Source organism: Enoplosus armatus, chromosome 13 (genome assembly GCF_043641665.1).
Source record: "Enoplosus armatus isolate fEnoArm2 chromosome 13, fEnoArm2.hap1, whole genome shotgun sequence".
NCBI lineage: Eukaryota > Metazoa > Chordata > Actinopteri > Centrarchiformes > Enoplosidae > Enoplosus > Enoplosus armatus.
In genome coordinates this window covers 16,129,204-16,149,264 of record NC_092192.1, presented here as the reverse complement: position 1 = coordinate 16,149,264, position 20,061 = coordinate 16,129,204, and the positions used below count along the sequence as shown (strand labels likewise).

General features: G+C 41.6%; 1 protein-coding gene across 1 annotated transcript; it reads left to right on the top strand.

Annotated features, from left to right (window-relative positions):
• Positions 1 to 8,000: 8,000 nt before the first annotated feature.
• Positions 8,001 to 19,918, top strand: myo1ca (myosin Ic, paralog a). Its single transcript, XM_070916712.1, has 32 exons — positions 8,001 to 8,033; positions 10,811 to 10,969; positions 11,059 to 11,174; positions 11,721 to 11,919; positions 12,123 to 12,203; positions 12,373 to 12,552; positions 12,631 to 12,729; positions 13,027 to 13,140; positions 13,240 to 13,311; positions 13,412 to 13,531; positions 13,639 to 13,721; positions 13,881 to 13,986; positions 14,083 to 14,163; positions 14,265 to 14,356; positions 14,475 to 14,569; positions 14,707 to 14,753; positions 14,877 to 14,957; positions 15,180 to 15,285; positions 15,803 to 15,920; positions 16,021 to 16,134; positions 16,321 to 16,397; positions 16,594 to 16,662; positions 17,102 to 17,186; positions 17,281 to 17,440; positions 17,560 to 17,643; positions 17,726 to 17,819; positions 17,913 to 17,968; positions 18,063 to 18,198; positions 18,738 to 18,808; positions 18,890 to 18,987; positions 19,083 to 19,182; positions 19,289 to 19,918. Exons 1-32 carry the CDS (start codon positions 8,016 to 8,018, stop codon positions 19,313 to 19,315), a joined length of 3,138 nt encoding a protein of 1,045 aa, XP_070772813.1. The 5' UTR covers positions 8,001 to 8,015; the 3' UTR covers positions 19,316 to 19,918.
• Positions 19,919 to 20,061: the final 143 nt, after the last annotated feature.

The window sequence follows — 20,061 nt, the reverse complement described above, 5'->3', positions numbered from 1 at the left end:
TGATGCAATGCCGATACAATAGTCAGCTCCTAACATCTACAAACGGGCAAATGACCATCTGCAGAATTTCACTTATGTGTATTTTCATTCACTGGAGTCAAACATCATGACAGAAAGAGGAACTATTGGCTTGTAAATGAAACGAATAACCTGTCACATGAAGTGAGCACACATTAGAAACAAAACAGCTCCGGCAGGGTCAAAAGCAACCACGGGCAGTCCACACCGCTCAGCTGAGCTAGGCCTGATACCCAAATGAACCGACAAGTTCTTTGCAAATAAATAACAACCAAACTGCCCCGTCCAGAGGCATCAAAACACAGTTTACTAAAGAGCACCTTCGAGCTATTTCATTTACATAACCTACTTACTTAGATAAGATTTTGTAACGTTATATGTGGGGTTTTTTTGCAAAGGATTAACAGTTAACATGGGCTTTAGGGTGCACAGAGAGGGGCTGACCACGCCAGGCCTGCTGTCTACATAATGAAATTGCAGAGCCGAAATGTGGGATAGCCTACGCTCTCCACACCGACAGACAATGTTTAAAGCGAAATGTATTTACCCAGCTGGCTAGGGTGTAGCAGTCGACAGCTACGTTAGGAAATAGCCCATAAAGACGAGGCGAGAGCATGTTGGGTACATACCATCGCATTTCTCCCTTTCTCCTCTTGCATCTGTCAGGCCAGCTCTTGCCGCAGCCCTCGCCGCCTGATGTGCATAAGCATAAAGCCGCAGAATACACTGTGGCTAGTCTCAATTCACAGATGATACTGATAATACTGTGTTACAACTTGTCCGATGGGGTAATTTGATTTAAATATCCATTGCCCATGCCGGGGTTCTCCCGTTTAGCATCTGTGTTCTCGTTGCAATTAAACACGGGGAAGGAAGAAATAAATATCCCAAATGATAGAACAATCCAATTTTGTTCCTGCAAGGGGTTTTCCTAATAAGAAATTCAGGCGTATAAAAATCTGCTTAGCCGTCTTCTCGGTTCACCACGTTGCTTTTTCAATAATTATTCTGTCCATTGTTGTGCCCACATAATGCTGGGCCGGTCGCGCACACGAGACAACAGTGAGTTTGTTGCAATCGCCGTGGTGTTTCGTCTGAAATATGCTTCCACTGCAACAGAAATTGTTCATGTCCCGATTAATTTGTGAGCAGATTGCGTGTGTGAAAGTGGTATTCCTGCCAGCTTTCCGATAATGGCGGCGGCCCTCCTCCCCGGACCTGGTTCTCCTCTTCTTTTCTTTGGGAAAAGGGAGCTGTAGAGACAGAGGCAGCGGAGAGAGGGACTCACCCAGCGGCGCCCTCACACAACTGCAGCAGGTCGGTTCTCTGCTGTTAGCTCACCACTATACTGCCTATGCAGGGCTCGTTACCCTAAAGTAATCCACTTCTCAGCATTCAGTCCATATTTCAAAAGTATTGCCACAGTGTGTGTCCAATTCTCACCCGAGAGCAGCCGTTCGTTACAGAAAAACATTATTTTCACCCACCGGATTATAAAATGCGGTTACATCCTCTCTCACGACCTTTGATAAAATGTCTAAAAAGTGTTAATATTAGCTTACGTTACTGCGCGTCCTGTGAACAGCATGGACGGCTAACCAACAGATGTCCGTAATTCCTGTCAGCTTTTTGGGTACAACAACGTCTAGCTGGACTTGAAACGTTCACCCAGAGAAAGTACAGGTTTCAGGTTTAAACAAACTCTGTTGTCATGGGGTTAAGCCAACTTTAAGTGGAGATTTTTATGTGACTTGTACTTGTCATATAACGTTAACATCATAGGCAAAGTTATGTATTTTTGTTGCAGTTAACCAAGTTAGCTAGCTAGTGTATGGTTTTATCTTATACTAATATTACTGTACAGTGCTACATAATGTGTTATAAAGTAAATTGAATAATAAGCTACATTACAAACTTTGCTCTGATCATTGGGTTTAATTTAGAGGGGTTGACAAGAAACCTTTTAATGCTAGCTAGCGCACCATTAATGTTAAGCCGTTAACAGTAACATCATCAGTTATGCTAACGTTACTGTTAAGGTCGGTAATTCACGGGCAACACTTGTCTCAGACCAAAGAGGCAAACTGGTAAAGTGGAGGACCTTGAACAACCCTATAGTTACTGAGCATTAACTTTAGCAGACAACATACATTAGGTCTAGTTTTGTCAGATACTATAACCCTTGGCCTCGGCACACAAAAAAGAACTTTGCACAGTGGGATATGTAATTATATGATATATCACAAACAGAAACTGATCAAGTCTGGTAATGGAAGAATTTCTCGGATCTTATTAAGTAAAATCACAATATAAAAATACTCCATTACAAGCATTGAGAATCCTACTCAAGTAAAAGTACAGAAATATTCAACTTATCATCATTAGTGAAAGTACTAGTTTTGCAGAAAACCAGCCACTGTGACTAAGAAATGATGATATGAGACAGTATTAGATTGTTAATACTGATGCATCAGTGTTTAATTTTACTGTTGTAGCTGCTTGAGGTGGAGCTACTTTTACTTGCTATACAGTCAGGTAGTGTTGTCCAGTTGGGGTTGTTGTGAGATGATAAATAGGAGAGGAAAGAGGAAAAAACAATGTTCTGATACAAAAATTGGTATTCATTTTCCTTCAACTTTTTTGTCATCTTTGTTTTTGTGAGAAATATTGGATAATTTGACCTCTTTGGGCCTTGAACAGTTAATGAAATGTGAAATGTGAATAACCATGTGAGAAGTTTAGAGGGGAAATGTCTCTCTCTCTCTCTTTGTGGAACTGCTAACAACTTATAGAGTTGACAAACATGACAAAGAGCCACAACTAGACACTGATTTTTTGGTCATAATAAGCCAAAAAGGTTAAGAACTTCTGGTTTAATCTTTAACAATGTATAGCAATTTATAAACTTATATGTTCTTTTAATGTAACATTTTAATCTGAAAACTAGTAGCTGTGAAACAATGTAGTGCTGTAAAAAGTACAATATTTCAATCTGAATTGTAGTGGAGTATTAATAGTAGTATAAGTAGTATCAAATGGAAAGTAAATGTACTTAGTGACATTCCACCACTGATAAAGACCTTATATAGTAAACTCACTATTACGTTAACAGACAAACAGTTAGAGGCAAATGAGACTGCAGCATGCACAGGGACCTTGAGAGGCCCTAGAGTTTCCCAAAGGTCCAAAGCAAGAAAAGGAATATCACGTTTTTTAAATTCTATTTCAAAACATGTAGATAAAAGTGTATATCCATAAGTTTTCCTGTACAAGTTCACAGTATGGCTCACTACCATTCAGCTCTTCCACCTTTAACAGAGGCTGGCATCAGTCACTAGCAGCATATCTGATTACTTTGGGCATACCATTAACTTTTGAGTTGTCGCCTCCTAGCGGATTTATAGGCTATAAACTACCTGAAAATGTTCTATCAACTTTGCAGTGAAGGCTTAATTGGGTCACAGTTTTTACTTTCTATAAAGATATCAAGCTTTTTTCTGGAAAGTACCTTTGCTGTGCTGTAATTGTATCCGTCTGGAGTCAGCGGTTGCCAGTGGGAGTGCTTTTAGTCTTGGCTGCTGGGATGTGAGTCAGCCTGGCAATGGATTGTGTAGTCTACGAGCTTCACCTTCGGCTGTACAAGTGACCGAAATTGTGACCACCACCGGTCTGCTACTGGAGAAGGATATAGAGAAAGAGTCCCCTGTTCAACTTCAGCGAGGCTGTTCATGCACTCTGATTATTAAGTAAGACCAGGTAGGCATATTCATATGTACTGTAAGTATGTATATGTTTATGTATATTACAGATATACATGTACATTATATTTGTGTGTCTGCATGTGTGCATATTTTTGTGATATGCAAGATGCATACAGTTTTCTTGCCATGCTTGTACTGTATTTCAGTTAAATTAATTAAGTCTTTTGTGTGTGACAGTTGTGGAAGAAATATTGAGATCCTTTGCTTAAATGAAAGTAGAATTGACACTAAAAATACTATAATGAGGGAAATCATGCCTGCAGATAAGAGCTCTGTCATTGGTTTTTAGAATGAACCTGTTAAAAACTCTGTGACAATGGAAATTTTCATCATTTGTGCCGCTAGATGAAAAGTTGAGCAGTCATCACACTCATTAGGATTCATCTTCTGGGAACTAAATTTAATGGCAATCCATCCCTTTCACAAACGTAGAGGCATAGGAGCCAATTCAGTGTAATTGATATTACTACCACTAGGCAGAGCCCTAAGCCTTCCTATAATTCACATCAAGAGGAGAGGATCTAGTGATAAGCACATGCTTGTTATTGTGATCATGCAAGGGACATTACATTATTGACCTTAACTCTTCCTCGTCCTCATGGTGACTTGAGTTTGTTCTTTTTGTGTTTTTGTTTCTAAATTCCTGCAACATCTACCAATGTGTTTCCACAGCTTTTTCATTCAGGGGTTTTGTTTTACACCTTGATCAATTTATAAAGTAGCCGTTGTGGTGTAACAGGGATCTGGGGGATGAGAGGCGGTAGAGGTGAGGACGGGGTGAAAGGGACAGCAGATGGGTGCTGAGGGAGCTCAGCACAGATGGACAATAGGTGGGAAATGGCGTCTCTACCAAGGACATAATAAACAGTAAGGAAAGCAAGGTTAGGTAACCCATAACATTCAAATATATACTTCATTTTTTCTTCATAATAGCTCTACACTGAAGCATGAATAATGCAGCAGAAGAAAGAGAGAAATAGACCGTTTGATGACGTAAAGGTTAGCATGGTGAGATTTAGATGAGCTAGATATGTGCTAAAGATTATATCCCACCCACTATTCCGTTTATTCGGTCACATAAATTGTCTATGTGATGTGTGTGTGACAGAGAGAGAGAGAATTGGAGGAAAGACAAGAGAGGAGAAACAACCCATTTTCCACCCCGCCCAAATAAGTCATCATTCCTCTGTGATTCATTGTTACAGTGAATAGGAAAACCATAGCATTTTAAATAGAAAATGAGGGGAAACGATTACTATACCTCACTTAAACTCTACACACAGGCAGTCATTCTACAGCCGGATGGTTATGTTAGGATTCTTTGGATTCCTTCCATAATATGTCAGATGTTTTTAATGTAATTATCTGAAATTGAAGTCAGGCAGAGGGTTGTATTAAATCTTGCAATGTTTTGGTATTTTGACAGAAGTGGATGTAGTGACAGTTGAGGTGGGTAGTAAGTGGGTGTGAACTCCTGAGGGGAACTGGTTTAAATAGATCAGCTCAGTCCGAGCTTACATCTTTTGGCAAGTGTTAGATTCCAGTTTATCGCACATAACACATTGGGTTCTCTGCATTTTAAACTTATCGAGGAAGGAAACCAGTTAAAGCAGGTAGACGTACACATGCAGGAGTTAGAACAAACACTTAGAAAGATATAGTTCACATCAGAACGGAGCTCAAACAAATGTTCATGAAGGAAGACCGTGAACATCAGGAAACAGCGAGGAAGGAAATCCTTCTTACAGGAACTGCTAAACAAAGATAGGAACACTTATTGAAAAAAACTCAGCCGGAGAATAACGCAGGAGGGAACATCATAAGCTCAGGTGATGAAGATGCACTCTACAGTGGAGCTGTAGTTTCTCTCTGATTGACTTTAGTGTCTTTTTGATTTCATTGGCTGTAAGGCTGTGCCATATGCTGTTATGTGTAATGTGTGCAAAATAGTGAAACCAGATGTGTGAGGAAAGTGCCCTCATGTCTCATGCCTCCACATGCATGTGGTTACACATGCTATGTCTTGGATGCCCTTCAAAGCAAAGTCAAAAAATGCAGCCAGCAATTGATCTGCCGTATATTCTGTCTGAGACGCCTGTGAATGTTTTGACCTGAGAATATATAAGTTAACTTTTCTGATAACTGATAACTCCAAAAGAGTAAATAGGAGTTATGAAATACACAAACATGCCCAAATGTGTATTTTTGGACAGAAACTGAGGCGTCCATGTCACCTTAGTGCATTACTTTTGAATAAATCAATGCCTCATCTTACAGTGGTGGAGGAGCTTTTTGTCCATGTGACCCTGGGAGCTGTGTTGTTGAAGGTAGTAGCTGCTGGGGTGATATGTGTCCCAAGTGAAGGTCCAGAAGGTCCAGGCAAGGCCCATATGACACCCAGTTGAGAAAAGCCAGGGCTTGAGCCTGAAGCCTGGCTTGGGAGTAGAGTGTGCACCTGTTGGCCAGGCATGGACGCATGGTGTTCATGTCGACGCAAACTCTAATAGACTCAATTTAGTTTATGCTACATACTGTGCTCATATTTTTAAAAATGAGTCCCAACAATAGGTACAATTGTTCTGCAGGCATTAATTCTCGTGTGTTTACTTCAGAAGCATCCTGAAGTATACAAACCACATAACCTCTTGTCCGGTGTATATGAGCGCTGTTTGGCTTTGATATGGCGACACAACAATACCTACCATTCTACTGTAGTCAACTTTTCTTTGCCATCTAAATGATCAACTGTCATCTCATTGTAGGAGTTTCTTTTGATTTTTTGCGCTCTATACAAAATTGACCTGCAGTGAACTGATCATTTTAGGTGACGCTGGTGTGAAAGGAGCACCTACAATTGAGGGGGTGTGCGATGAGGTAGCTGAATAAACTAAGGCTGGGGGCTAAATATTTTAGAAAGAAATGTTGTGAGAAAACATTTGACTGAAAAAGTTCAAGTGAGGGAAGAGGGACTTGGCAGGACTGTTTTCCATATATAGAAATAAACAGGCAGGGCACCACAATGAGGTTTTCAGTTACAGCAATTGGTACAAGGTCTTTTAAATACTTTAATGAATGAGGCAGTGTCAATTCTCCGCTAGTTATATACACTACATAATTATATGCAACAGTGGTAGGGAGGGAGCAGCATGGAGACTTTTTCCTCATCGCTGTAAGAACTATTGAGACAGCCAGAGATTGAGAAAAAGAGCAAGAGGCTTTCTCCATCTGGGTAACATTACTCAGATTCCTCAGTGTTTGATATTTGATGATGCTGGCAAAGGAAAGAGAGTGAGGGGTGGAGACGGAGCAAGGGAAAATGGGGTGAGAGGAAAGGTAATGAGGGAAACCAGAGGAGGGCGCTGTTCTCTCACAGAGACCATGTATACTTGATAGCACTCCCCAAAAATGCCAAGACCGGGAGGGAACGAAAGAAGTGAGGAATCTGATGGTCCATGCAGACAGCACATTTTGTGTTATGTTATTATTGTGTTAAAAATAAAGTTATTTCATCATTCAACAGTGGAAGACAGCCACGAGGAGACAGGCCGTCGATCTTGCTGGTGAAACACCTCAATAACTCACATCCCATGTGAATCTGTCTCAGCTTGTGGGAGAAAAGGGAGGGGGCAAACTAAACAGGGAGGGAAGGAAAGAAAGAATGTACTGAGATCTCATCATGTGATTCCTGTTTTTTTCCCTTTTTATATAGCTGCACAGTGATTACATGTTTGGAGTTTGGGGCTCTTAGCAAATTTTTCCAAACCCTCTCAGCTCTCTGTTTCTCCGTTTATTTTTTTAAATTTATTTTTTGCATTATCCAACAGCTTACTTTCCCTTCACTTTTTTTTGTGGTCCAGTTGTATGACGTGTGAGTGGAGTTCCTGCCCTTGTTTCATGCAGCATAGTTTAGAGGGAAGGAGAGGGACTCACAGAGAGGCGGACATTTACTTGAGGAAGATGAATTGAAGGTATAAACAAGAGGGGCTGTTTGTGTTTTGGCCTGAGTGCACAGGGGAGCCAGACGAGGAGGAGGAAAGACGTGGAGAAAGTGACTAAAGCTGAGAGAAAGTGACTGACGTGGGGGGGAGAGAAGAGGATAAGTTACCTAATGCTGTCGCCCATAGGCAAAGGTGGATGAGAAGTTACAATTGAAGAGTCTGTCTGACAACGGGAGGAGGAGCACCAGCCTGGGGGGGAACCACCAGTTCAGCCTTCTTCCAGCAACAACAGAACAGGATGAGGTACCAAGGCAGGGTAAGTTCCTGACTACCGTGATGCTCCTTGTTGTGTTTTCATGTTTAGTGCTGCACATGAGTAGATTTGATGTGCATTATCTGTGCTTACGCAGTGAAGCACAAGATCAGGTCCACCAATTCACTGCCTCACTCATGGAGGGAAAGCAAAACAGAAGAATGAGTCACTTGGAGGTTTTCTCTTTTTTTTCCTTTTTTTTGCCTGTGTATGAGTCAGTGTGTATTTTGGCTTTTGTATAAGCTATAAGCTTGGTATTTTTCCACCATATCCATTACTGGCACATCAGTGGTAGAGAGCCAGCTGTGGTACCAGAGCAGCTCGCCCTGGGACAGAGTGGTGGGGCATGCCTTATAAGGAAGACAATCCGAATGTAGTCGGCCCAGCAGAGCTTAGTCATGGGGCCTGGAGCCAAGTCCCACTAGCCTCCTCGCTGGTTGTCACTGCTGCTGCACCTACAGACCTGCAGATTTCACTGAGCTCCCTGGTACTCAGAGTCAAATCCATAAAGCACCCAAGCACTGCTGGGAGCCTGCCAGTTAGATCAGACTCTTGATACTGTAACAACCAAGCCTCAGGTCAGTCCACTGACAACAAAGCTGCAAGGATTACATTGTATTCTGGTTATATCTCCATCCCAGAACTTAAGGTATCTCAGCCACAGTCTCTCCATAAAAATGATTTTCACATCCTTTAAGATTTCCTCTATCCAGGCGGTAGCTGTGTTTCTATGTTTTGGAAGCAAAGAAGTGTTTTGGATGAGGCTCCTCATTAAAACTGAATTTTTTCCACATGTTATGGTGATAAAATTCTCGGGATAAAAGTAAAACATTTAACTCGTGGCTGCTGAGAGAAAGATCCTTGAAAACAATGTTTTCTGTGTTTTCGAGTTAATGTTTTGTTGCTTGGAAAGTCTGACGTATCTGCACATCTAATGCTGTCTCTCTTAAGTAGAAAAAATAACAAGGTTATTACACAAATGTGGATGTTTCAGACACTGTTAGCACAGCAGCTACTGTCCACCTTAATGACATCACAGATGAACATAAAAGGTACAAGATCTGAGGAAGATGGAATGAAAGATTCACACCAAAGGAGTCTGTTACAGTTCAGAGCCAGGAAGTGCTGGTCAGAGTCATCTGCCATGAAAGGTTGATGTGTATGCTGAACACATGGAGGTGTTTCATAATAATGTGCTGCAAACACATGCACTAAGCTAAAAGTCAAACTGAAGCGAGTAGATATTCTTATGCAATTCAAGTTACTAGATTGAGTGAAAAATCGATCTGCATTGCCTCGATATATGAACCACATCTCAAACGACAAACTGTCAAATAATTATGGGAAATGTCACAATTGGCCCAACTGTACCTTCACCGCATCCCTCACACCTAAAGCTGCGTGAGGATAGTTCTTGGTCTGCACTGCTAATTGTTCCACTTCGCCTCGCTGGTGTCGTGAATGGAAGTGCAAAATTCTTGTTGACCAGGCATGCAAAAACATGTCCTCATTGTTGGATATAAAATCATGCACAGCTGCTGATACCCACATAGAAACATTTAGTGGCATCCACTGAACGCCTGCCCTAAACCTGACCCTAACATTCCTTGGTTGTATCCTTTGGAAAATCTGACTGTGAGCTGTAATTACTATCTGTAGGAAGCCCACCTGCAGGAGTGGGAGAACAATACTCCAAGGTGAAGCAGAGAGGAGGGGCTGCAGTGAAGTGTCCAGTGGCTTTCCTTTGCTCTCACTTCTTGGCTATCTTCCACTGTTGTCCTCTTGTTTTTTTACGGATTTTCCTGCATCCAGTGCTCAGAGATAATGACCTTTTACCGGCTTCAACCAGCCAAATGAGACCCTTGAGAGGCTCTTGCATTCAAGAAAAACAGAAGTCCTGTGGAAGTCTAGCCCCTTTGTTCCACTTTCTGCTTGTTTTTTTAATGAATGTGTAAAGACAAACCAGCGGGGCTTCACTTATGAATGTATCTTTGATACTGAGGATAGAGTGCAGCTGGTTTGGCTGGGGCGTACTGCCTTGATTACACACTGAGTTGTGTGTTGGGATATTTATCATCAGTAAGTATTGACTTCTGACATTTATATCTCTTTATATGTATGTGTGCATGACTGCATGTGGGTGAGTGTTACTTTAGGGCATATCTGGGAATTTCATGCTGTCGACTGGTAATTATTCCTGTCTGTACTATAATGTTTGCCATCACAGTGGGGTTGACATGTACACACACTTTCCCAGTGGCATTGGTTAAACCCCGTCTGGCGATATAGAGCTGTGTGTACTGTACATACATGATAATACACTATCTCAATATCGCACAATAGAAGAGTCTGTCCTGTCTGTTTATTATTTGGATTCCTTAAATGTCTTCATTGTTTAATCTTGGCAAGGCTTTGTGGGACTGGTGTTACTTTGTGTGTTTACAGAGCGTTGTTTTGGTGATGTGGTCAGTAAGTCTGGAGTCACTGATATTTTGAAGATATTTCTGAAATACTTATTGTCTCTCTTCATAAATGGATTCTATCTTATAATATATTTTGTGGCAATTATTGTAATATTGAGCACCAGATGTTAATTCTTCCATAACTGGGTGAATGTATCATGCTTTATATGAAATGGGAATAGGTCTTTTGTGCCCCCTGCTGGTCAAATGAGTGTATGTATTGGGAGGTTAGCAGTCAGAACAGAAATGTCCTTCTCTGTGTGTCAGGTGCTTCTCTTCTGTACCTCTCTGTGATGTTCGTCCTCCTCTCTCCTGCAGGAGGTGGATGTTGAAGGCAGAGTGCGCCTGGTGATGGAGAGTGCCCTGACTGCCCGGGACAGGGTCGGAGTGCAGGACTTTGTCTTGCTGGAAAACTACAACAGTGAGGCGGCCTTCATAGAGAATCTACGGAGACGCTTCAGAGAAAACCTCATCTATGTAATGAAGCCAGTTTTCTTCATGCGTTCCAAAACATTTCAGTTAGTGTGATGAAACATATCTGAATGTGTTCTAATATTTTGGCTCAGACGTATATTGGCTCTGTGCTGGTGTCGGTGAACCCTTACAAAGAGCTGGAGATTTACTCCAAGCAGCAGATGGAGCGCTACAGAGGGGTCAGCTTCTATGAGATATCGCCTCACATGTGAGTCACTTCATGGTCCTCAAACACTTTTTACCAAACTCTTCTCTTGTCCTCCGCTGTCTAATCCCTGTGATCAAGCAGGATTTATTGGCATGAGGCGTTCAGTAATATGCTGGGTATGTGTGTATTATATGTTTTAAAACTGAAACCTCCACACAGGCTTTCTATAGCTTGATAAATACACTGTATAACAGTACATAACTTTAGGGCTGCAACCAACAATTATTTTCATTATCAATTAATCTAGTAATTGTTTCAGCTCTAACGCCCTTAATATAATTAACATGAAACTTTCATTAGAACTATTAAAATTCTGTGTGTGTATTTGCCTCATATAATTTATAAATCTGTTGTGAAATAAAACATTTAATCACAAACAAATGTTTGCTTGTAATGTTGCCAAATGAATTAGATGATAAGAAGCATGTAAGCAACTAATTAACATTTGAACTCTGTCGTAACAGAAAAAACGTGACTTTATTCCACCACCGTGTTTCAACCGTGTGTTGATGTGTTGCTGATGCTGCTTCCGTGTTTTTCCCTCAGCTACGCCGTGTCAGACAACACTTACCGAGCCATGCGCACCGAGAGAAAAGACCAGTGTATTCTCATATCAGGTGAGAGTGGAGCAGGTAAAACTGAGGCCTCCAAGAAGATCCTCCTCTACTACGCTGTCAACTGCCCCACTAATGATCGCATGGCTGCCCTTGGTGAGCGCCTGCTGCAGTCTAACCCCGTTCTGGAGGTATTTACCCTTTGGCATTTCAAACTGAACAGCCGCTATCTTAGACTTATTTGTCTTCACAATGTATGATATTATCTGGTTGATCTGAGAAATCTGAATTACTTTTGCACATTTGTCAATTGTAAATACTTTTTTTATTATTCTATTGTTGCTCTTAATTTTGCTTCCTCCCTGTAAATTCCTGGCTCTTTTGCTTTGCGCAGGCATTTGGCAACGCTAAAACACTTAGGAATGACAACTCCAGCCGCTTTGGAAAATACATGGATGTCCAGTTTGACTTCAGGGTAAACCTCTTTGGCTTTCTCACTCTTTATAGAAATCATATGTGCTTACACCATACTGATAACAGCAGTTGGTTTAGGTATATCATTGATAGAAGCTCAACCTCTAGAGTGCTAAACCTGCTTATAACAGCTGCTGTCTGCTCCCATCTTTTTCTCTAACTTCTCCTAGGGGGCACCAGTGGGCGGTCACATCCTGAACTACCTGCTGGAGAAATCACGTGTAGTGCACCAGAACCACGGTGAGAGGAACTTCCACATCTTCTATCAGCTTCTGGATGGAGGGGACGACGACCTGCTTTACACACTGGACCTGGAAAGAAACCCTCAGAACTACCACTATCTGGTCAAGGTGTGTGTGGTGCAGAGGTATGATGAATTACTTGTTTTCTCCTTCAGTTGTGGTGTAATGTTTCACTTTCTTGTTCAGGGCAACTGTCCCAGGCTCAGCTCCGTCAGTGACAAGAATAATTGGAAAGTTGTGATGAAGGCCCTGCCTGTTATCGGCTTCACAGAGGAAGAAGTGCAGGTCGGTAACAATCACAGCATTGAATGAATGCAGGCATCAACATTACTGTTTTTATAGTTTAATTATTATAGTGAAACGCTTTAAATGGTAGAGTCACAGGAAGGGATCCAAGACGAACAATGTTTGCACAGTCTGCATTGTTCTGGGAATATTATTTTCCACCATGAATGTGTCCACTGTTTATTACTCTACGTTTTCACACTGGTCAAACATCACATTTTCTCATCATCATCATTTAGTGAAAAAAAAAACAGTTCATCTCTGAGGTTGTTGTGTTTTTTCTGTGTCTGACCTCAGAAATTGCTGAATATCATCGCCAGCGTTCTCCATCTGGGAAACACTCAGTTTGGGGAAGGGGAGGAAGGAGAAACTTATATCACCACTGAGACTCAGATAAACAATCTCGCAAAGGTCAGAACAGTCCCACTAGTATTAATGGATGTTCAAATACGCACAAAAACATGCAAAAAAAAGGGCATAGCTGAGAACAGATGTGTTGTTGTTTTCCAGCTGCTGGGTGTTGATGGCTCAGCCCTCGGGGAGGCACTAACTCACAAGAAACTGACTGCCAAAGGAGAGGAGGTGACGCTCTTTTTGTCCTTGATGCTCATGTTTTCATTTGTTTGGTGTATATTGTGTTATTTTATAATTTTTATGTTGCACTTGCTGTTACGCATTACAGATGATCAGCCCGCTAAATTTTGAGCAGGCAGTGTCGGCCCGTGATGCCTTAGCCAAGGCTGTGTATGGTCGGACCTTCACTTGGCTGGTGGAGAAGATCAACCAGTCGCTGGCTCTGAAGGTGCAGTAACATCCTGATAACAGCTCAAAGACAGCAGCGGAAATCATTGTGTTGTGAGGCTGTGTTTCACCACTGATTGCACACTGTGTAATTTATATGTTTTGCAGGATGAAATCTACCACAGCAGTAAGGGCTCCTCAGTTATTGGGCTCCTAGATATCTATGGCTTTGAGGTCCTACAGCACAATAGGTATGAGTTGTATTCATTTCCCGTTTTCTGTCACATCTTAACTCTGCTTCTCAGCATAATCTGTAAACTACAGTACAGTAATTGTCTCTAATGCACATAGCGTTTGCACATAACTCTAGCACGCATTTGACCTAATTTCCCTCATGTTTTTGCCTATAGTTTCGAGCAGTTCTGCATCAACTACTGCAATGAGAAGCTCCAGCAGCTGTTTATTGAGCTCACCCTGAGATCTGAGCAGGAGGAGTATGAGACAGAGGGAATTGCAGTGAGTCCTTTGTTGTTCTCAAATGAGTTTGATATGTTCATTAATATCTCCACGCTAACACAACATTGTTCTCCAAATGTTTCCCCTTAATTTCAGTGGGAGACGGTGCAATACTTTGACAACAAGATCATTTGTGACCTGATAGAGGAGAAGCACAAAGGCATCATCTCCATTCTGGTGCGCATGACAACTTGTAGTTTATATGTTTGTCTCAGTGTCTGGTGTCTGAGTCCATCTGTCACTGTATGTTAAGTTAAATAGCATGACTGTTTTTGCAGGATGAGGAGTGTCTGAGGCCCGGAGAGACCTGCGATGTCTCCTTTTTGGAGAAACTGGAAGACACACTGGGCGGCCATCCACATTTTGTCACGTAAGCATCATCTTATATCAAACATTATTTTGACATACAGCACAAAGATTCTTACAGCTTCTTAAATCAACAGGCTTATGTGTGCTTGTACATCTCCGTGTGTGTGTGTGTCTTTCAGTCACAAGTTGGCAAATGGAAAGACTCGCAGGGTGATGAGTAGAGAGGAGTTCAGGCTGCTGCATTATGCTGGAGAGGTCAACTACAATGTCAATGGTAAGCTGTCATTTATCACCAGATCAACCAGTTGGCTATTTTTATTCATGCATTCAGAGGCAGCTCATTTCAGAGCATGAGCCACAACCCACTGATTCCTTAATGAACAAACTGCAGTGTTTTTGTTTCCCATTCAGGTTTCCTCGACAAGAACAATGATTTGCTGAACAGGAACCTGAAAGAGGTGAGGATAATGAAAATGGACGAGGTGGAGCCTCACCACAACCTTTAAAAACGTCTGTGTGTGAAGAGGAAGAGGGGGGCATGCCGTGTTGACATGTGGTTGTGTGGTTTGGTCTCTGTCCAGGTCATGTGCCAGTCAGACAACCAGATCCTGAGGCACTGCTTCCGCAGAGAGGAAGTGATTGACCAGAAACGCCCAGAGATGGTGAGAATTGTTCTCACATTCTCTCTCTGTCTCTCTTTCAGCTATTTCTGGTCATTTTTAGGTGTGGTTTTAAATCAGTCAATCAATAGGTGTTTCTGTGGTTTATAGGTAGTGATAATAAAGACAATTGTGATTGCTTTTGTTCTCTTTCAAAAACCAAAACATACACAAAAATATGCAGAGAATGTCCCACCGTTTCATGTTTTTTTATTTGTCCTTTAGGCTGCCACTCAGTTTAAAAACAGCCTGATGAAGCTTATGGAGATCCTCATGTCTAAAGAGCCGTCCTACGTGCGCTGTATCAAACCTAATGATGCCAAGCAGCCAGGTACATTTTTACATCTTGTGATAGTACTATTGAAATATTGTTACCTGTGCTATGATGGCTTACGTGGTAAATACAAATTTCCACACACTTACAACATAGTCACGACACTCAAATTTTCTCGAAAATGTTGTTCAAAGTCACTTAATTTTTCTCAGGGGTTAATGCTGCTGTTAATAAAGCTCAACAATTCCTGCAGATGTTTCACAATAAAACCTTCAGGGGAAGGGAATAAATTATGCCGTCTGAAGCATTTTAATGTGAAAGAGGAAGTGTTGGGTTTGCATGAACATGAAATTAACAGAAGGGGATACGATCAGAAAACAAAAAGGTCTATCACTAAAATATAAAAATGACATATAAAACAAGGAAATTAGAAATAAAGGCATGTCTCAATTAACACATATAAATATATATATCTTAATTTGAGGTATATGAAGGCCTGGTCACTTCTTGAGACCGTTCTGTATGTTATCTAATGTACAGTAAATGCATCAGTGAATAAGATCTCTCCCTGCAGGAAGGTTTGATGAAGTTCTGGTCAGACACCAGGTGAAGTACCTGGGCCTGATGGAAAACCTGAGGGTCAGGAGAGCTGGCTTTGCCTATCGACGTCGCTTTGAAGCCTTCCTGCAGAGGTGACCTTCTCTCTGAATGACTTACAGCTTCAGTGACTGTTCATTCTGTTTACTCTACGTTCAGCCTTCTCTCATCATAATCACATGCAAATGGCCTTAGGTATAAGCCCCTCTGTCCTGAGACGTGGCCCAATTGGCATGGCAGACTCGCAGATGGTGTCTCAACACTGGTCAACCACCTCGGCTACAAAGCAGAAGAGTACAAACTGGGCAGGTAATGTATTGTTGGAGGGAGAGGGAGAGTATAGCGTGGGAGGAAAGTTTGGTAATGGTGGCCACCTAGGATAAATGCATGCGTGCAAACTTTTCATACTCTATAGCAACTTGATGGATGGAAGTGTTCATCAAATGGCATTGTAGCTTTGTGTTGATCGCAAGTTTCTTTGCCTGTTTTCTGCAGGTCAAAAATCTTCATCCGTTTCCCAAAAACTCTCTTCACCACTGAGGATGCACTGGAAGCTAAAAAGCCAGAGATAGGTAAGTAACAGTGGTAAGGATTTTAAACATCAGGGGGTCAGAACATGAAAACTGAAGCAAATGACTCCCAGTCAAATACTACCTTTGTGGGATAAATCCTATGCTGAACTCCACAGGCCTCCACAGCAGGACCTCTGAACACCTCGATGGAAATGCACAAGTCCACCTTTACTCTCTTTTCTTTGTTGTGTTCCAGCTTTGACCCTGCAGACATCATGGAGAGGCTACAGGGAGAGAGCCAAGTACCAGCGCATCAGACACGCAGGTCAGAGCTCACAGTTTCCCGCCTCTCCCTTACAGAACAGTCTCACTGGGCCCTCACAGAAGTGATCAGCTTTATTATGTTTGTATGTTTTTAGCATTTTGATGCATTTTAATTTAGCCGTCCTAAAAAACTTTACTTTCACTTACTTTTCAGACGAGGTTGTGCTTTCATTTTTACTTCTCATTAATGCTGATTTGGGATTTCTTCTATTGTTATATTGGGACTGTCTGCTTTTGGATGGCCATCAAAGTTTTGTCGTCCACATTCCAGCTCATGTATTTGAGTGTACATGCTTGTGGTTTTTTCATGTAGATTTGACTTTTTTCAACATGTCTGTATGGGCCTAAGCTGACCTTCTGTTTCAGTATGCTATACTAACCTTGGGGTGTTTTCTTTGGCTGAGTATTAAAGTTGTTCATTTATGCATGTGTATGTGTAGTGATAGTGATCCAGTCTGGGTGGCGAGGGATGAAAGCACGCAGGAGGGCTAAGAGGCGTCGACAGGCTGCGGAGTTAATACGCAGGTGCTTGAGCGATACTTTGTAATTGTTTGTTTCTGTATGTAGTTTTGCGACTGCAGTTTGCATTTATAGTAAATGTCCTTCCCCGTTTTTTCAGGTTCATAAAAGGCTTCATCTACCGTCATGAGGAATACTGCCCTGAGAATGAGTATTTCCTGGATCATGTACGCTACTCCTTCCTCAAGAATCTACGGAAAAACCTGCCCAAGAGCGTTTTGGACAAAAGCTGGCCGACACCTCCTCCCTCCCTCATTGAGGTACAAACAGCCCGCACACACATCATCATCACATCATTACATACAGATAAAAGAAGGAGTAAGAATCATCAGAGTTATTAATGTAAAATCTGCATTGTCAATTCTATGGTGCCCTACAGGCCTCTGAGCACCTGCGGAGGCTAAACATGAGAAACATGGTCATGAAGTATTGCAGGAGGGTCCAGCCTGAGTGGAAGAAGCAGGTACATTGACTACAGAAGGCCTGACCTTACTTTTTTTTTTTTTTTTGAATAAATAAATCTTGATTTGTTTTCTTTGATCTAGATGATGCAGAAGGTTGTAGCCAGTGAGATCTTCAAGGATCAGAAAGACAGCTACCCTCAGAGTGTTGGAAGGCTGTTTTTGGACTCCAGGCTGGGTACGTGTTGATACATGCGTTCACTTAGCACATACAGGAGATGTACCAAAAAACACATAACATTTACAGAGGCTTTCCCATTGCTTTATATAGAACGTGAGCAAATCAGTCTCAAAGTTGTCCAGACCCTCGGCAATGACAAAGTGCAGGTGGGATTGAACTTTTTCTATGTGATGATGATAATAAAAGTGCTTCATAACCTTTCAGCTGCCTCATAGTAATGTGTCTCTTTATGCCTCTCAGTACGGTGTTTCAGTCATAAAGTATGACAGGAGGGGTTTCAAGCCTCGCCCTCGCCAGCTGCTCCTCACTAACACCTTTGCTGTGCTGGTGGACAGAACCAAGATCAAACAGAGGATTGACTACGCAGCTCTGAGAGGTGAAAAGCAGCCCTGAGTGGGGGGGGGGGCGATTTGAGATATGTATTATGTTAAGATATTTAGCGAGCTCATGATAATTTATTTTGTATTTCTATTGCTAAGGAGGAGTTATTACAGTTGTTACAGTTGTCAAATTAAGTTTTTGTTTTATTTACCTCCAGCAGTACCTATTAGTGTACTGTACTGCATAGTTACTGTTCCTCCTCTGTGCACTTCTGCAGAAATATCCATGGCAACCAAGTGGTGTTTGTGTCCAATGCTCATTCTTCCCTCCCCAGGCAGAAAAAAATGTTTTGCAAAGAAAGAATAAAAAAAACCCAAAAAACTTTTAACTGAGAGGACAGCCATTTCTAATGAAACCAAATCAGGCGATGCTTTTGGATACTGACCTCCTTTTTGGGTTGATTGTTACAGATATTGAACCAGTAATTCATTGACTTTACTGACAGAAGAACGTGGTGAAAACGTTACTGATAAATTCATTGTGATTGTGTTCTTTAGCTCAGTGAGTCCAAACCAGGTTTTCTCTTTTAAACAGGTATCTCTGTGAGCTCTCTCAGTGATGGGATGTTTGTTCTGCACATGCCCAGTGAGGACAATAAGCAGAAGGTACAGGAAGACAAAGCAGTCATGACTGTTTACTAGCGCACAACCATGCATCGACTCTAAATCCAGCTGTGTGTCCCTCAGGGCGACGTGGTGCTGCACTGTGACCATGTGATTGAGCTGGTGACAAAACTAGCCATGATGGCCAGCAAGGTCAACTACGTTAACATCAGCCCGGGCAGGTGAGGCCTGTCGGACTTCTTCTATGGTGGTTGCTGTCAACCCAACAGTACTCATCTCCCTATCCTGTCTTTGTTACCTCCTGTGTGGCATGCAGTATTAGGTTTGCTGTGGCCCGAGGCAAGGAGGGAATCATTGATTTCATCAGGGGTTCAGAGCTGAAGGTGGCCAAAGGCAAGCGAGGACATCTGCTAGTGGTGAGTCAGCGGCTGTTCTGATGTCATGTGTGGAGCCTTCAGGGAGGAAGGTTTTTTTTTTAAAATTCGGCCAGCTGACTGTGTTCAATCTGATTTCACTCTGCAGACGGCCCCTCGGACCCACACCACATGAAGAAACAGAAAACAGCAACCAGACAAACAGTAATCCTTGCCACTCAGAAGTTGCCGTTGTTAGTTTGTAGCCGACAGGATAATACCACAAGCACACACAACATACTCAACAGAAGGAAGGACCTCTTATTAATTCATATACATCATCATTATTACAAGAATGTCTTCAATGTAGCAACAATTATTGCTTTTTTAAGATTAGAAAATCATAACATGAAGTCATCATTGTTTCAAATGCTTAATTCCTTTATTGTCAGTCATACAAATCGTACACAAATATATTTAAATATATCAAATATAAAATGTCTTGTAATGTAAAACACTCTCTGTACTGTAAGAGAAATAAAACAAACCACTTTGAAATAAATAGCATGTTAATAAATATATCAATAAATAGTAAATATTTCTTTGGAAAGTCCAGTAGATTGAGGGCTTGGGGGAAAAACAGGATGTTGGGAAGTGCTCTCTCAGCTCTGGGAGCTTATTGCGAACTTACAGTTAGAGGTAAGACAGAAACTCTGGGAAATACCCAAGAAAGCCCTTAAATATACAGTAAGACACCATTTAAAAAGATAAATGTGACTAGCTTAAAGCGAGCTCCATGTAAACACCACTAAAAACACCACTGATTAAAGTTATCACAACTATTATTCCAATTTTCTGTGAGATGCTGATTGTCAGTTCAGCCTTTTCTTCCTTTTGCCTGTTTGTGTGCATGTGTGTTTTCAAAGTCGCAGCTTTCTTTTC

What these genes read in the sequence shown, in the direction of transcription:
- myo1ca (XM_070916712.1), top strand. An exon ending in TATGAGATATCGCCTCACAT is followed by an intron (nt 11,175 to 11,720) that starts GTGAGTCACTTC and finishes TTTTTCCCTCAG; the next exon opens with CTACGCCGTGTCAGACAACA. An exon ending in TGACTGCCAAAGGAGAGGAG is followed by an intron (nt 13,312 to 13,411) that starts GTGACGCTCTTT and finishes TACGCATTACAG; the next exon opens with ATGATCAGCCCGCTAAATTT.